The sequence below is a fragment of the Mus musculus genome, chromosome 9, assembly GCF_000001635.26.
Source record: "Mus musculus strain C57BL/6J chromosome 9, GRCm38.p6 C57BL/6J".
Lineage (NCBI taxonomy): Eukaryota > Metazoa > Chordata > Mammalia > Rodentia > Muridae > Mus > Mus musculus.
Window position 1 is genome coordinate 14,771,662 of NC_000075.6, and position 17,266 is coordinate 14,788,927.

General features: G+C 40.3%; 2 protein-coding genes across 10 annotated transcripts in view; one reads left to right on the plus strand and one right to left on the minus strand.

Moving 5' to 3' along the window:
* Positions 1–7,958: 7,958 nt before the first annotated feature.
* Positions 7,959–12,912, minus strand: Ankrd49 (ankyrin repeat domain 49). Of its 3 annotated transcripts, none has more exons than NM_019683.4 (3): positions 12,859–12,912; positions 10,954–11,301; positions 7,959–9,950 (listed from the first exon to the last, which is right to left on the minus strand). In NM_019683.4, exons 2-3 carry the CDS (start codon positions 11,206–11,208, stop codon positions 9,489–9,491), a joined length of 717 nt encoding a protein of 238 aa, NP_062657.2. In that variant the 5' UTR covers positions 11,209–11,301; positions 12,859–12,912; the 3' UTR covers positions 7,959–9,488. The 3 variants fall into 3 exon arrangements, with proteins under 3 accessions (NP_062657.2, NP_001335189.1, XP_006510566.1); NM_001348260.1 differs by having other exon boundaries at positions 12,800–12,912; XM_006510503.3 differs by having other exon boundaries at positions 8,121–9,950; positions 12,579–12,865.
* An 80-nt stretch (positions 12,913–12,992) lies between these two features.
* The window catches only part of Mre11a (MRE11A homolog A, double strand break repair nuclease), a 52,472-nt gene continuing 48,198 nt past the window's right edge, over positions 12,993–17,266 (plus strand). For 2 of the 7 annotated variants that reach the window (NM_018736.3, NM_001310728.1), the window contains exons 1-3: positions 12,993–13,096; positions 13,770–13,867; positions 15,217–15,349. In NM_018736.3, coding sequence (NP_061206.1) covers positions 13,848–13,867; positions 15,217–15,349 — 153 coding nt within the window. In that variant the 5' untranslated portion in view covers positions 12,993–13,096; positions 13,770–13,847. Of the gene's footprint in view, positions 13,147–13,769; positions 13,868–15,216; positions 15,350–17,266 lie in introns of all 7 variants that reach the window. The other 5 variants (XR_379107.3, XM_006510048.3, XM_006510049.2 and 2 more) reach the window with 3 other exon arrangements.

Consider the following 17,266-nt stretch of genomic DNA (forward strand, 5'->3'; position numbering starts at 1 on the left):
ATCTTATAAAGTTAAATAATTCTACAGGGTTTTTAAAAAAAAAAAAAACAATTAAACAAATTCAGGAGACACCCTCCACAATATGTCTACTGTACCCTAGTGCCAACCACTTTCATTTTTGATTGATAATTTCCTGTAAAATGTGCAATCATTTAACCACATAAGTGGAGTAGAATCGTCTAGAAACTGACCTAACTATATGAGCACCAGATATAATAGAGGGAAGAAACTATTAAGCAGTGGAATTAGATGAAGTGGTTGCTCATCTGGAAAAAACTTGAACCTTGACTTCTAGTGAACAGTAAACTCAAACAGCAGCGTCTTAGGGTTTCCATTGCTATGAGGCACCATGACCAAGGTAAGTCATGTAAAGGCAAACACTTCATTGAGGCTGGCTTCCAGACTCAGAGAGTCCATTATCATCGTAATAGGAAGCATGGCAGCATTTAGGCATGGTGCTGGAGAAGGAGCTGAAAGTTCTACATCTTGATCCAAAGGCAGTCAGGAGAAGACTATCTTCCAGGCATCTAGGAGGAGGGCCTCTTCTGCAATGGGAGGAGCCTGAGCATGGGAGGAACCCTCTAAAGCCCACACAGTGACACACAGTGACACACAGTGACACACAGTGACACACTTCCTCCAACAAAGCCACTCTTAACATTACCACTCCCCAGAGGCCAAGCAAGTTCAAACCACCACAAGCAGATTAAGATGGATCATGGCCATAAAGGTGAAGCACCAAGACTTCTAGGCGATAACTATTGAACATGGCATGACCCTGAAGTTAGGAACAATTTCTTATACAAACAACAAAAGGCATTAACCATAAGAAAATGATAAGTTAGAGAACATAAAAATTAAGAGAGTCTCTTGATTGAAGTCAGCTATTAAGAGTGTGAGGAATCAAGTCACAGACTGGAAGAAAATTTTCTCAAAACACATTGGCCAACAAATAATGAGGACCCAGATTACATAAAGAACTCCTACAGATCAGTGTAAAGAGGGCATACAACTCAGCAAGAGATTGGAGAAAAATAGACAGATGGATACATGACAAAAAAGGAGATCCAAACAGCTGACAAGCACATGAGACATTGTCCCAAACTGTTACTCAACAGACCATGGAATGCAGTCTTCAAGGAGCTGTTACTTTCCACGTGTTAGAGTGGTTGCTTGCTAAACCAACAAACAGCAAACAGTCCAGCATCAGTCACAGGGGTTGGAAGGCGCATAGCAACTGGGTTCTCCTTCCCTACTGTTGAGCATCACCTAAGCTGGCCATAGAGGGTTAGGTAGGAGGGTTGTTTCTGTCCAGCTGGGGCAACATAGTAAGAGCTTGTCAGGAACAAAAGTGTAAATGTTAACCAGTTTGAAGAGCTAGTGATTTTTTGTTTGTTTTTGCTTTTACTAGAGAATGTAAGTACTTTGCAGTCCTCATATGAGACACACACGAACTGTGGAATAGATGCACCCAAAAGGTGCCCCAGAGTGGTCCCAGCGGCACCTTTCACCAGAGCCCCAAAGGCTCACAGAAAAATTAGAACTAAGATATAACTATCCATTATTGTGTTCTTAGAATACCATAATGAGAAGCAGCAAACTCCTTCTTTATGTAGAAATGTGAGAGATCCACAGATGTGATGTTGTACATAGTAAATTATTCCGTGGTGTAGCAGAAATTAATGATGAAGTCAGAGTAATGGACAGCTTTAGGAAAGAATAGTGGCTAGCTTTATAGCTGAGGGTGTGCTAGTGGCTAGCGTTGTGGAAATACCAATACCGAGGGTGTGCAAAGCAGGCTTTGGGGATTCCAACTGTATTTTGCACCTTGATTTGCAGGCAGCTACACAGTTTTGTTCATTTTGTATATAGTTCATCAAGGTTTCTAAGTTTGTGTCTGTATGTTATATCTCTACAAGGTAAAGATTAAGCATATTGTAGTTAACCTGAAAACTTAATAATAAAACAGTGTGGTATATTTGATCAAATAATAAAGAATTACACAGTTCTTGTTTCCTCTTTTCTCCAACAGCAAAAACTTGGAACTTATTTACTTTTTGGTTGTAGTCACTGCATTACTTTAGGTACTTTATTTTCTTCTTTCTTCTATGGCTTTGCCTTTTAAAGTTTTCAATCACCATATGTGTATGCCACTTCAAATTCTTTTGTGTATAAATTATTGGCAAAATCTATAAGATATTATTTTAGCTATTTCTATTTTTTTTATTCTGGAAAAACAAACAAACAAACAAAAAGAACAAGCAAAAGACAAAAACCAAACCAGGGTAGTAGATTTTTCCTCTTTGTGATTAAATGAAACTGACCAAAATGTACACCAGGTGGAGACAAAAACCAAAGATCTGTTCTGCCCTTGACGGACATAGAACATCACCACCACCAAGGGCCGCCTTTGCCCATTGCCAGGGAGTTAACATTGTAAGCTTAATTCTTCACATTTAGGACAGGTTTCAAGAACTCTTACCCATTGGTTTAGGTTTTGAATAACAAGTAAGTAACAGGGTGCTCTGTGCTATATTGCTTCAGAGAAGTGGATTCTGTACTCACTCCAGCATCTCCTCTCAATTCCTACAGCCCTAAATTATTTTCAAAGCCAACCAATCATTCTTGTAAGTAGCCATCATTTCAAATTTATTGAATGTTTCCAGTTGGATTAAATTAAGGGGTAATTGGCTTTATTTCCTTGTCTGTAAGTTATTGGAGAAGCTGCTCCTTATAAGGGCTTGCTTGGGATTTTAAAATTCCAATGACTTTTAACATGCAATTATTGATAACTTGCAATATCTCAAAGGATCCCCAAGAAAATGTACTTCCTAGAATTTGGGTAAGAGGTCATTATGTGTTCCTATGTGCTATAAAAAAAATAAGAGGATAAAATTAGTTATTCCTGGATATCTACCTTCAAAAATTATCTTCACTGAAACTGAGTGTAGTGGTCCAGACCTGTAATTCCAAAACTCTGTAGGCTGAAGCAGGAGACCATGAAGTCAAGCCAACCTGGGCTATCAGGTGAGTCTGTTCTGCAAAACCACTAAAAGAAATCAATGTAGTTGCAATATATTTTCTGTGCAAAGAACAATATTCTGCTCAAAGGACTGTGGCAGCAAAAAAATTTTTGAGAGTCACGCCTGCCTAAATACCACCCATAGTCAACAGGTAGAAAGTTCCAACCAACCACAAGATGACTTGTCTAGCCATTCTGCAATCCGGCCATTGTCCATGTCACTAAACAAATCTGGGATTTGTCTTTCTGTCTATAAATGGGTTTTCTCCCCAGAGGAACAATCATTTCAAGAAAAATAAGTCAAGTAGTTATCAGTATCTGGATGTGTTTCAAATTTAATCTGTTGACTGCTACCATCGCCTAGTAACCCACTGCCCCACTCCTCTACTTCACATCTAGTCTTGAAACAAGGTAGTGTAAGTTACCAGCCATTTTTCAGAGACTTTTGCCTATTTGTATTTTTATGCTCCAAAGTGAGATTTGCTTCTTATTGTGTAATTGTACCGTAGTGGCTATTCCTGGTTGTCAACTTGACTATATTTGGAATGAACTACAATCCAGAATTGGAAGGCTCACCAGTGACCCTAATCTGGAGGCTGGGATATAGAAGTTTCTGACCTGGATCTTGGTATGAAGATCTTGAGGCATAGTGGCTATGGATTCCAGAAGATTAAGACAGGGAGATCACTGAGTTCAAGGTCATCTGGGATTAAAGATGTGGTGGTACACACCTTTAATCTGGGCTACACCTTCTGCTGGAGTCCATATAAAGACATTGGAAGAGGGGAATCTCACTCTCACTCCTTCCCCTGCTTGCTGTGTGGGACTGAGTAACTGCTAGATCCTTGGACTTCCATTCACAGCTACTACTGAACCATTGTTGGGAATTGGACTGCAGACTGCAAGTCATCAATAAATTCCTTTACTATATAGACACTATCTATAAGTTCTGGGACTCTAGAGAACCCTGACTAATACATGTACTTATATGAGGTTGTTGAAACAAGTAAGCTCATTGGTGTGGAGTAGAAATGTGTTTTCCAGGGTAGGACACAGAAGGAAATGAGGAGGAGGTGTTCATTGGCCACAGTGTCTTAGTTATGAAAGTGTCTAAGTTCTACATGTCTGCGGGGCGTCACTGTGTCTGTGGGTTCACTGTTCTCTGTACTTATCATTTTAAGAGGGAAGACTTACAATAAATGTTCTTCCCACGACGACAACAAAAGGGAAATTTTTTATGTAGGAGAAAATAGCATGGAATTTTATATGGGAGAAGAGATCAAAATAACACAATTGTGGCCTACCTAAAATGCATATATCACACATGGCTATGTGGAATACTGCCAAACACATTTGAGTGTAAATCACCACATTTAAGATGGTGTGTCTTTTGAAGTGCTGGGCTGAGAGACATAGCTCAGGCATTAAGAATACATACTGATCTTGCAGAGGACCAGCACCCACATCAGTCAGCAGGTCACAACTGCCCTTAACTCCAGGGGATCTGATGCATTCTTCTGGCTTCTTCTGGCCTCTTTGGGCACTTAAACTCTCATGCACATAACTTCACACACGCATACAATTAAAAAATAAAAACAAATATCAAAATATATACACTAAACATGTAAAAACAGTTTCTCCCAACATTTCTGTCCTTAATCTACCATAAGATAATATGAAAGAAAACAGGCTTTGTCTTGTGTATTGGCAGACTAACAAGCAATACAGTTATTGTTGGCTAATACCACCCCCCTTTTTTTGAAAAGGCAAATCTGTGTGAAATCCATTGCAACTTTACTCAGTAATGCAATACAATTTACGTTTCTATTGGTGCAAATGACTGAAAATCAGAATGTGGCTGTGATCTCCTGTGAATCATAGAAATTAGAATTTTCTAAAACTAAAATCATTTGACTCGGGCTGGTGAGATGGCTCAGTGGGTAAGAGCACCCGACTGCTCTTCCGAAGGTCCGAAGTTCAAATCCCAGCAACCACATGGTGGCTCACAACCACCCGTAATGAGATCTGATGCCCTCTTCTGGAGTGTCTGAAGACAGCTACAGTGTACTTACGTATAACAAATAAATAAATCTAAAAAAAAAAAAAAAATCATTTGACTCAAGGGATGAACTTGCTAAAGACCAAACTTAGGAGTGGGGAATGGTTTCTTCCAAATGATTCCTAGTAGGGAATGGTTTCTTCCAAATGATTCCTAGGATTGAGCAGGTCTAACCCTGTGTTCTAGCTCAGTATTTGAATGTTTAAATAAATCTATCAATTAAATATAAGAAGTCTAAAGTAGAATTGATGATTAATAATTTTTAAGTATATGATGGTTGTCCTGATTTCATTTCTGTTGCCATGACAAAATGTCTTGACAAAAAGAATGGTCTCATTTTTTTTTAAATTTTAATTTATGTGTGTGTGCATGTGACCTCATTCATGCGGGTGAGTTTGGGTATCTTTCCCAGTCATGCTCTACCTTATATTTTGAGGCAGAGCCTCTTACTTAGCCTGAAAATAGCCTGTTCTACTAGACTGAGTGCAGTGAGCACTCCATTACTAATTGGGATTACTGTTGTATATTCCCATGTGGCTAGTGTAAATCAGGATGTGTTACAAAATCTTAAAAAATTAATGTCACTCACTTTGTTGTGGCTATTAGGAAAAAAAAACTCTTAAAACTACTTAATGTGGTTAATGCTGTTTCTACGTAAATAGAATTGACTTAGATGTTCTACTTAGGTTCTCAGAAGTAAAATTTTGAGGGTTTTAAGGAAAAATTTCAGGAGTTAAAACCATCAGTTGTCTACACTGAATCCTTTCTGTGTTTAGGACAACACAGATCTCAAGTTAATGTAGAGAAAATGCTGTCTTATACATGCATCAGGAATCTTACAGGGTTATGCTATCCCCTAACTAGAGAAAGGCAGCATGGAGGAGTGGAGGGCTCATAGGATCATAGTGCAGAAGAGCCAGCTCCATTGTTCCTAGGGCCACTTCAGGCAGGTGAGGGGACTTGTAATCTACCTGTTAGACTGTCTATAAACCAGCTGTGTGTGTGTGTGTGTGCGTGTGTGTGTGTGTGTAAATGAGTCAATCTGAGACTTGATTTTGGTAAGAGGCCTAAACCACAGACAGCCTCTGAGCTTTTTTTCCTTCTTTCTTTCAGCAGCGAGATGCCATCAAATAGAACTAATGCTCTCAGGTTTCTAGAAGAGACTCCACAAATCACATCAGTGTGATAGGTTGTAGGCCAGAAAGTTCTCTGGAGAAATGTCAGACTTTATAAAGGCAATGCCAACTAGTGGGCCTATAAATTCTTTCCATTAAAACAGTAACACATTACTTCTACCTCAAGCATATAAACCATATAAATCAAGATAATGATTTTTAATTACTGAAGATGTTAAAAATTATTCTTCGTAATAATTCCTCATGATTGAAGAAAACTTTGCTCATAGACTGAGCTACTTGGCCTGTGTAAGCTGGAAAGTACAGTTATGTAACACAAGTCAAAGTGAGGGCCTTATGTGGACATGCATCTCATAAATGTTAAAAGAAAAATTAAGGAAGCAAACAAGGCAGAATAGACATCTGGGAAATGGACTCCTATATGCTTATTGTTCTCTGAAGAGTAGTCAGGTCAGCTCCCTATTAGGAAAAAGGAAAGTGTAGAGGTAGGATCAGGTCTTCATCCTTGGCTAGATGGCCAGTTTGGGTTACTCGGAACCCTATACTTTGTTACCTCCTTTCAACCTAGCTAGGCTGGCCTCAGACCATCCGGCCACTGAGACGGAGCCACCTGCTGTGCTGCTTCTCATCCCTCTCCTTTGTTGTGCCACTACCTGCCTGAGGCCGAACCTGCCCGAGGCCGAACCGGTTCTCCGAGATTTTCCGGAGTTAGCAAGGAACTGTGATCGAACTGTGATCTTCGCTAGTTCCTACTAAAAGGTTGATCTGACTACTTCAAAGGAACTTTGGGTGACTGGGAATGGGCCTCCCCTCTTCTTTATAAAGCGTGTTCCCGGACATTAAAGTTGAACCTTGATCAGACTATTTGTTTTGGTTCCATTCTTTCTCTCGTCGCCTAGATTCCCTCTTTTCTTCCAGATTCCAAGATGCCTTCCAGGCTCGAACCCGGACATGTGAGCCACTGGCCGGCCTCAACAATACTTAAAAGCCAAAATCAGACATTTTAAATACAGAGGCTTCATTGGTCTGATACTCACACGGAAAGACTGTTAAGGCTGGTAACAAAGGCAGGGACATAGTCATTTCCAAATAGGAATAGAGCCAAAGGCTCCTTGACTCTCAGGTAACTTAACTATGCAGCCTTAACAGTCTCCTGAGATGTGTCCAGACTCTGTCACTTCTATCAACTATTCCTATCATTTGTATTACTTTCTTGGACAGACTTAAAAGACTGCTGTCTTCCATTTCCTGCCAAAGCCCTTGTACTAGAGCTACTTAGGAAGACAGGCACGTTCAAGCCCCAGATCTGTTCAGTTATTGTAATTTCTGAGATTGCCATGAAATCCAATTCATTAGCTTTCAAGAGACAATCCAATATTGTTCTGATAAAAATCATATATATGACATTTACACACATTTAACAAAATCTGATATATGTGGGTGTGTCTTGCCTGCAGGTTTGCCATCACAATGCTTATGGAGACCTGAACAGGGCTTGAATCCTCTGGAGCTGTAGTTACAGATGGTTGGGAGTTTCCCTTTGGGTGCTGGAAAATGAGTATGAGTCCTCTAGAAGAGCAGTCATTGCTGCTTATCTCTTTAGCTCCATATTCATTTGATTAAACAACTATTATCTAATCTAAAGTAGATGAGTTACATGGGCTGGCCCAAAACCAAAATGACTTAGTCATTTAAAAAATGATAGACAATTAAAAATATTGACAAGAACAACTGTTTTTGTGTGTTACTTTTTTTTTTTCTTGCTGTGAACAAACACTTTAAACAAACGCCTTTAGGAAAAACGTATCATATGGCTTAAGAGACAGTCATCATGGTGGGGAAGGAACAGCATATGTGAGGTAGCTGGTTCACTACCTAGTGAGGAAACAGAGACAAACACTGGTTCTTGGCTTGTTTTCTCTTTATTTAATCTGGGACTTGAGCCCAGGTGATGGTGCCAACCACATCTGGATATGCATCCTTTCTTCAGTTAAACTTTTTGAGAAACTCCCTTCCAGACATATTAAAGGTGTATTTACTAGGTAATTCAAAGTTGACAATGAGCCCTCAGTGTCCTTTTCCTAGGTTTCAAGTTCTCATGTTCAGAAGACCCCTCAGGAATATACAGGGGTTGAGAGTCCATCAAAAACTATGTTGCAGGCACCAAGAAGATAAAAGTTAATGTAATTTGAACAAATGTGCCATAGATCTGGTGAAGTTATATGCAAGTTGCCTTCTGCCCTGTCAAAACTTGTATTCTATTTATATTTACACTCTGTGTTACTATCCATACTATGAGGGTTTTTTTTTTTGTTTTGATTTGTTTTTTTCATTTGTTTGTTTGGTTGCTTGTTTTTGTTTTTTCTGTTTTAAGAAAGCCTGAGCCACATGATATTCTGGTCCCATATGACAATCATTCCTCACTGTTAGAATTCCTTGTCCTTTTTCCTTTGTCATGGCTTGTAGAAAATGAGGGCCGTGGGGATAGTGCTGGACATTTCCTGGAACTTATGAGTAATGCCTAATCCAGCAAGAGAGAAAGGTGAACACTTCAGAGGGCAGTTTTAATCTTTTGGACCAAGAAACAGTTTTGTGCATGTCTAAATGGAGACACTGTCTGGCCATAACAGTAAGGGTCACATGGGTTGACCAGGGTGAGGTAGGACTGTCCACAGGGTTATGAATGTGGTGGGGGAGGCAGTGTAAAACATTCAAGGATTAAACATCTCCCAACTGCTTTTCTCAGAATGGCCTACATCTTCAAAAACAAAACATCTAAACATTCCACTACTTTTTTTAAACTTACAAAGATGTTAAGACACGAATTTTTTAGTGTTTCTTGTTTAGAATTAAAGAAACTGGAGATGCAGAGAAGACAGCTAAACTGCACCAGTATGTTAAAGATGAAAATTTGGAGTTAGCTTATAAAAATACAAGTCAATGTGCTAAACTGAACAAAGACCCAGGGTACGGGATATTTAAAAATACTTTTCTCTTGGATCAGCACCAAAAAATATCCTTAGTTTCTGTATTACCTGTGTCCTGCAAAATTATTTCTGATAAAAACCACACACTGCAGAAATCTCCACAGATGTACCCAAATACCTCTCAAATACATGTGACATCAAGGTCGGGCAGCTTACTTGGAAGAAAGCTGTGATGCGCACAACAGAACTTCTGTAGTGAGACATCTTTTCTCTGTACATGGGAATATTTTACATCTCACACATGGGAGGCACTGGTACTTTGAAACTTAAAATTACTAGAGTCATTAAGACGGAGGTGAAGAGTTTGTACAGCCTTCCGCAATTTCAAAGAGGTAGTGATAGATGCTTGTCCTCCTGGCGATATCAGAAGCAGTTTCTTGTGAGTTGTTCTTCAGCTCTGGTTTGATGTAACGATTCATCAGGAGGAGTTCCAGAGTGTCTCTGCTGTCTCTGTTCCCAGCAGCAAGGTGCAAAGGGGTCAAAAGGCCTTTCGTTTGGGCGTTGATGTCTGCATCATGCTGAAGTAAGAAAGAGGCCACCTTGGTATTATTCCACTTACAAGCACTATGCAGTGGTGTCCAGCCATCCACAGTCACTGCATGAACATCTGCCCCCTTAGCCACCAGCTCACGAACAACATCTATATGCCCACTGTAGGCTGCTCGGTGAAGAGGGGTATACTCATCTTCATCCCTAGTGTTCACTTCAGCGGCCTTCTCAGAGAGTAGTCTCTGCACTGTAGCAAGCTATTGGAAAAAAGAGAACTTTAAACGTTCAACTTGAAAAAGACAATGAACAAAGATAATTACACCATCCAGTGGCTTTAGACTTTAAGATTCCCTTTTAGGGGAGGAGGGTAACTGATTAATAGTGAGCAAGTTAAAGCTCATTACACTCAGGAGCAACGCGGGAATCTGATTCTCTGATTATCACCCTAAGCTATCACATTATCCTACTCTAATAAATGCCTACTGTCCCATACCTGGGCCCTAGATGAACAAAGGGCTTATCTATATAGTTTATATGTCATCTCTAAAGCAAGCCTAATTTTCCTGTATCAGATTGTATCAATAGACATGGTATATGAACCAGAAAATAAAAAATGAAACTACTTTTAACAGCAGAATAAAGCGATGTTGAAGCCAGCTAGAGACTAAGGAGCACATCTTCTTCTCATGTTGCTGTGCACCATGTCTGGGCTGGTCTATGGACCAGACAGAGGACACTGTGCTCTGGGATTGAAAAGCTATCATACACTGCAAAACACTTCTGGTTTTGACTTACTAACATGGATATGGGAGAACTTAGTAAAGTTAAGTACAAATGGTCAAGTGGGAAGAACTGAGTCTGAGAGTGTTTTGGATGACATTTGCCTCCTCGCAAGACTGTGGGGAGTAAACAAGTGCAGTAAGACACTTGGTGGAGTTGCAGCTAAGTTAGTCTCCATCTTACTTGTTCTCAGTAATGCTGACGTGTAGAAGGATCCTAGTAATTTAATTAGAGGACTGTTTATAATTACCCCCAAACATCTAGAGCCAGCTTATAACATAATGTGCACTTTCATATACACTACTTCATGTGGCACTCCTATAAATGAGAAAAATATTAAGCTACCATTTTTAAAGACAAGAAATTAAAGGGTCAAAAATGTTGGAATGTGCCAAAAGGTAAAGATAAGATGTTTAGGAGTAGGTCTTTGGGCTCCAAACCAAATGCTTTTCCAACTATGTAATGGTTTCTTTTTTTTACCCGATTTTTTTCAGCAGCCCAAAGAAGCAATTTGCTTGGATCTTTTTCCATCTTTTTTTCTTGCAATTGGTACCACTCTTCGTTTTTTTCCTCTTGCTCTTCATCTTCATCAGAATTGCCTACCCAGAGACTCTGAGTACCAGTGGGAATCAGGTGTCCATGAGTTTTCAACAATTCAAGCTGGTTAAACTGTTCAGAAAAGTCCACAGAGTTTTCCAGGTCTGGTTTTTCATCATCCTTTTTTTCTTTTTCCATTTTTACTACTCTTTTAAATAAAAAGCATTTCAAGTACTAGGGCGCAATCTTTAAGGAGATGAATTATGTCTGCATTGTTTGATTCTTTCTAACCTGAAAACACAAACACAACAGTTGTTAGCACAGCAGTAACTAGATATTATTAACAGCACGGATACAACCTTACAAACAAGCCAGATAAATTCTATGTCATAAGGCTTTGGTGTTTTCTCATATCCATTAAGTTTACTAAATATAAGATTTCAGAGATTTCTGCTATCTATGATCATTTATAGTCTTTACCTTTTAGAAATGCTTTCTTCTACTAAGTAAATGGCTACAACTATCTTAATTTTAATCTATTAATTTAGGTATGTTAAAACTGATGGAGTCCTGACAGTGAGTACACAGGAGGACCATAGTTCACCCAGTCCTAAAAGATTAGTCTTCTGATAAACTGCCATATTAATTTATACACTGACATCAACTTCAAGAGTTACCTAGCACATAAGCCTTAAAGAAAATGAGAAGTTACTTTGAAAACCATCAATCTTTTAACCATATTTGTTGAATTTGGCAGTTTTTTGTTGCTATTGTTAGTGTTACCACTTCTTTCTGTTGACCCAATTAGAATCTAATGTTTATTATTTCAGGTGCTATGTCTTATATTGTTTTGCTATTAAGCTTTTAAGGATAGGCCATCTTTAACACAGATTATTATGCCATTTGTATGTAACCTGCATTAAGAACTATTTGTATCATTAAACTTAAGACCTATCATTTAATCTTGCTCTGAATGGCCTCTAAGAGGAACTTAGTTATACACACTCCTCATAGATTTGTTCTACTTAATTTCAAGTTTAATATTCCATTGTCCAATTAAGCTTCATCACTAGTGACAAGAGTATCAGAATCATGACCAATGACTTCTTAGGGCCTATAAACTCCATTAAGGGATTTGTTAAGGTTTTGGCAGCATTGTGTTTTTCTTTTTTCTTTTTTAAAAGAACTATCAGAACTATTTTCTTAACATTTTCAATATTTCCTTTCACTTCAAACTCATTTTTTAAAAAGCTACTATACACCAATTCATTAAGCGCTTAACAGATGTCACTAACCAAAATATGGCACAGATCGCAGCCCCCCTTCCCACACCTGAAAACTCCTTCATATTAATTCTTAACTTATTGTCTTGGTATGCTTAATTAAAAAATCAAACCCAAATGTATCTCGACTCTGGGTATAAAGCTCGATGCATACTATTATGGAGGAATAGGATGCATTTCCTAATTTAAAGGGAACCCTCCATTTTGAGAGAGATAGCAACTGTTCCAGTTCTCATCTCATTGGGTGGAGCCCCCCATTTCAGAGGCCTGCGCTCGGGTACTGACAGATCACTGTCGCTGCGGTACACGGGCCCTTCTGAGGTCCTGAGGGGGTCTGCTCTAACTCAAGGCTCCAAATCATTTCTACTGCACTTTCTTCAAGGTTCTCTGAAAACACAAAACCGAGGCTTCTGGGGCGATCGTCAGGGGAAGCAGGGAAGAAAGGTCTTTGGTCTAGCAGGCGAGGCCTTCCGAATCGCAAAGCGAAGACTCTGCCACGATGCTACCTGCGAGGTGGCCGGCCGCCCACAGCCGCCCGCCCCACCGCTCCGGACACGCGCCTCACCTTTCACAGAGAGAACCTCACCGAGAACTTCCTTTCCGGGTTCGCCCCTTCGCTGCTCAGGATTGGCTCCTGTGAGGTGACGGAGCCATTCTGTAGCCAATGAGAATCTAGACATTCTGTGATGTCACGTCATCAATGGATCTCGCGAGAAGTACGGATGCCGCTCTCCCGCGCCTAATTCAGGTTTCTGGGAGCGGTTTTCTTGTGGTTCTGGAGACTCCCGCCCCCTTTTCCTGAGGTAGAGATGGCTTGTGGCCTCCCTGGTCGACTCTGACAAGTCCATGTTGGGTAACTTAGGCTTTGCTACGGTCTTGTAGCGTGCGGGTCCGGGGCGAACGGAAGCCCCGAGTGCGTGGGGCCGTTAGGGAAGACGGGCCGGGTGGGCATGGAGGGATGCGGGCTCTGCGTTCCGCCTCGGAGTCCGCCTCGGAGTCCCGCGGGTGGGAGGTCTCCTGTAGTGGCAGCGCCGCCTTCGCCGAGCTGGGGATGCGAGGTGTTCCACTTAGACCATGTGTTGGTTATTTATTCTGTCTTTAAATGTGGGCTGCCCCATAAAACCCATGTTAGTGTTAAGAGTATGGGGTGGCCTCTGATTCAAAGTCCTGCGCGGAGCAGCTTAAATTATGCACGTAGAAAGTTACGTTTCATTTTTCCTGTCCAGGGGTTTACTACACACCAATCTCATGAAGAAGATAGTAGAGAAATAGTAGTGATAGTGCAATTAGGACTTCACTTCAGGATGTGGCTTTCTGTTCTTAGGTCATGAAACAATTATAGTAAGTGTTGAAGACGTACATAGGACTTTCTCAAAATCACTAGCGCTTGTTCAAAAAGTCTACCCTGCAACTGAGCTCATGTTAGTGAAATATGTGCAACCTTTATAATATGTGCATTTTGGTATTTATTTTTAGAGTTTGGATTCGAGTGGTTTTTCTGACATACCTGAACACTTGGAGAGGAACCTGGTACAGAGGAACTCTACTATAAAAATGAGCCCCACAGATCCACTGTAAGCCTGACATATTAATTGTGATGACCTTACGAGAAAAGTGATATTTTAATATAAACAGCAACAGAATTTAATAATGGATAGAGTATCCCCCAAAACGTCTGTCATGCATAATTAAAAGCACATACTTATGCTTATTAGCAATAAATAAATAAATAATGAGGTGGAGCAATAGATGAATGTGTTGCAGTAATTACATGGCCATGCAGGGAGGCTCATGCTCTCTGGCTTTGTCTTAGTCTCGAGTCTATAAATAGTCCTTTAGAGTAAGTTACCCTAGTTGAAGTGAATTTGAACAAAATGGAAAGAAATAAAAGGACTATAGAAGTCAGGTGGCAGAAGAAAATCCTTGAACACGAGTGGTGTCTTCCACTCTGGTTTCAAGTTCTTGGTCAAAATTAGCTGTTTAATGTTAGGAAGATCAGCAGTTCTCTGGCTTGCCTGGTTTTATTTTCATTTGCATAACTAGACTAATAATACTCCTTTCCAGTTAATTTTGAGGTCTGAATGAGAGTGGAAGGGTACAGCTGTGGGAGCTGAGAAGTTTGTGGGTTACCCAGGGCTTCGTGCATACAATTGTGGATGTTTCTGATCTGTGGAGTTATATACAAAAGTGAACTAACTATACGAGTGAAAATAGCCTAACTTTTACTGCCTTAGTCTTGTTTCTGCAACTGGTTGTGTGATGAACGAGTTACTATCTCTGTGTCTGGCCTTATTTTTTAGAGATAGTGACCATGCTTGCCTCTTTCTCTGCAGGGACTGAGATATAAAGAACTAAACTTAATGCTAAGTATAAATGGGTGTTAATAATTCTTAAGCTGCTGATTTACCTGAAAGTACCTTTGTTTGGGTTTAAAGAATTCTGTTCTGTTATTTGGCCACATTTATTGTTGAAAACTATGTAAACAGCAGAGTCAGGCAGACGCCATCAGGGATTGGAATGTAAGCAACTAGTATATTAGTATAAAATCTATTCTTACACTCAGAGGAAGACTATTAAATAACTTTCCTGGAAAAGTGTACAGTCAGATACTTAACAAGAGAGCAAACAAAGCCTTTTGGATTTTTGTGGAGCTATCTAGGGAACAGACCTGACTACATAAAGCTGGTTATATGAAGCTTATAAATTTCAGAGCAGACGGAACACTTCCAGTGTCACTCACAGTGGCTCTGTGTTGAACTTGTGATTAGAAAGCTGTGATGCTAACGATCTGTTGAGTACTGCAGACTTTCATGCTGAGGCTATAAACAGGATTTTGCGTTACAGTTTTGTTATTGCTTATCTTCTGCTTGTTTGAATATCTTTTTAATGGATTGCATTGAATTGTGTTCTCTTCTTTATACAGTGACGATGAAGACACATTTAAAATCCTGGTTGCCACTGATATTCATCTTGGATTTATGGAGAAAGATGCAGTTAGAGGAAATGATACATTTGTGACATTTGATGAAATCTTAAGACTTGCCCTGGAAAATGAAGTGAGTTTGGGGTATATTTGTGCATGCTCTAATGTACTTCCTTGGTAACAGGCTCTTTTCCATTAAGTTAGAGTTAATTATATAACCTCATGCATTCGGCATTTCTTGGCTAAATACCAATATACTAAAAGCCTGGTTAAAATTTTGAGTTCTTTGTGTTCACAATTGGAGCAGAAACTGTTGTGACAAGTAACTTTCAAAATTAGAAACACAGGGTGTTTAATGATGTACAAACCTGTTACAACTTCTACCTGAAATAAAAAGATGGCAGTTAGTTTTCAAAGAACATATATCCAGAATGTGAGACAGCAGTTCCCAAGCAGTCAAGTACAAGGTCATTTGTGGTAAGCCCGCACAATTTCCTGGGACTTTGGAGGTAGAGGAGATTGGTGTTTATATGAAACCAGTCAAGGAGGTGACATTTAACACGTGTGTTGAAAGAGAAGCAGCCTTTACTGATAGGTGGCACAGAGAATGTATGGTCAGTGTGAAGCAGAATTGAAGGCACAGGGATAAGACAACACTCGAGGATGGTAGGGACTGGTTTGGCTTGCCCGTGGGCCATTTGTGTGCTCAAAGAGGGCTGAGAATGTAGCACTGTTGGTAGACTGCTTGCGTGCCAGGTACAAGGCCCTGGGATTGCTCCATAGCAGTACATGACACTTGAGTGCAGTGGTACACCTGTAATCCCAACACCAAGGAGGTAGAAGCTGGGCGTTTAAGGTCATCCTCAATTGCCATACTGACTTCCAGGCTAGCTTGAACTACATTAAAAAAAAAAAAAAAAAAAAAAAGCCAGAGGGCTAGCACTGAAAGTTTTGGTGTGTAGAGCTGCAGTCATTAGACTCAGTCTGTGCTCAGTGCAGAAGAAAGTCTAGCAGCCTGGTACTGTAGCAGGAGTTGGAGACTATTTTAATGCTTTTAAAATCTGCAGTTCTGGGTGTGGAAAAGAATGAATATGAGAGGTGTAACAAGTAGAAAGTGTACGTGTGTTAATTTTTAGGATTTGAACGAAAGTCAGATGTGTTGAGCCTGGGTACCTGATGGTGGCATTGGTTTAAAACATCTAACTGAAGGAGAATCTGTCCGGGAAGGTGTTGAACTCTAACTTAACTAGAATAGAGTTGGAGATTGCACTGGGGACTGTCCCAGCAGGTGGGTGAGTGTCTGCAGAGCCCAGGAGAGAGCAGGAGAATAGACATAGACGCCCTGCCTTCCCAGCAGTTTCCCTTCAGTTTATGTGCGAGACCCCTAGTGCCCTCTGCATCTCTAGCCCTCACTGTCTTGCTCAGGCTCATACCAGTACCCATAGAGCCTCTGCTTCACTTGTCCTGCAGTCTAGTGGCTCCCTGTTGGCCTTTCTGCTTCATACTTTGCCTTCTGTGTATTCAGCGTCACAGCCAAAGCCAACTGTTGACACTGAACAGCTGTGTAGTTACCTTTTTGAAGAGCTATTTTCCCCTGTACCTATAAGCACTCTGTGACATTACACTGCTTTTCTTCAGATCCTGTCATCATGCTCAGACTCTCCTCAGCAGCCTTCCTTTGAATCTAGATTCAAATGCATATACAAGGCTATACCTTGCCCTTGATCCTGCCTGGGCTCTGGATCCTTTACAATATTACCCGTTTCCTTCCAGGGCTCAGGATCATTTGTTGCCCTGCCTGGTCCCTGGTGGGTTCTTGTCTGGGACCTTGCAGGTCAACCTTTCTGATTTACCACCTGACTTTGGGCAGGGTGACTTCTCGTTTCAGTTTATTTTTTAAGGGGTGGGATCGGGGGTTATTGAGGTGATTCCGTATCTCATGCTGTCTTCAAACTTATATGTGACTAAAGACAACCTTGAAATTCTGATCCTCTGCCTCTTAAATACTGGGTTATAAGCACCTGTCACCGTGCACAGCCAAGTTTACCTT

What these genes read in the sequence shown, in the direction of transcription:
- Ankrd49 (NM_019683.4), bottom strand. Translation starts at nt 11,208, where the DNA reads ATGGAAAAAGAAAAAAAGGATGATGAAAAACCAGACCTGGAAAACTCT. An exon ending in GGGCTGCTGAAAAAAATCGG is followed by an intron (nt 9,951 to 10,953) that starts GTAAAAAAAAGA and finishes TTTTTCCAATAG; the next exon opens with CTTGCTACAGTGCAGAGACT.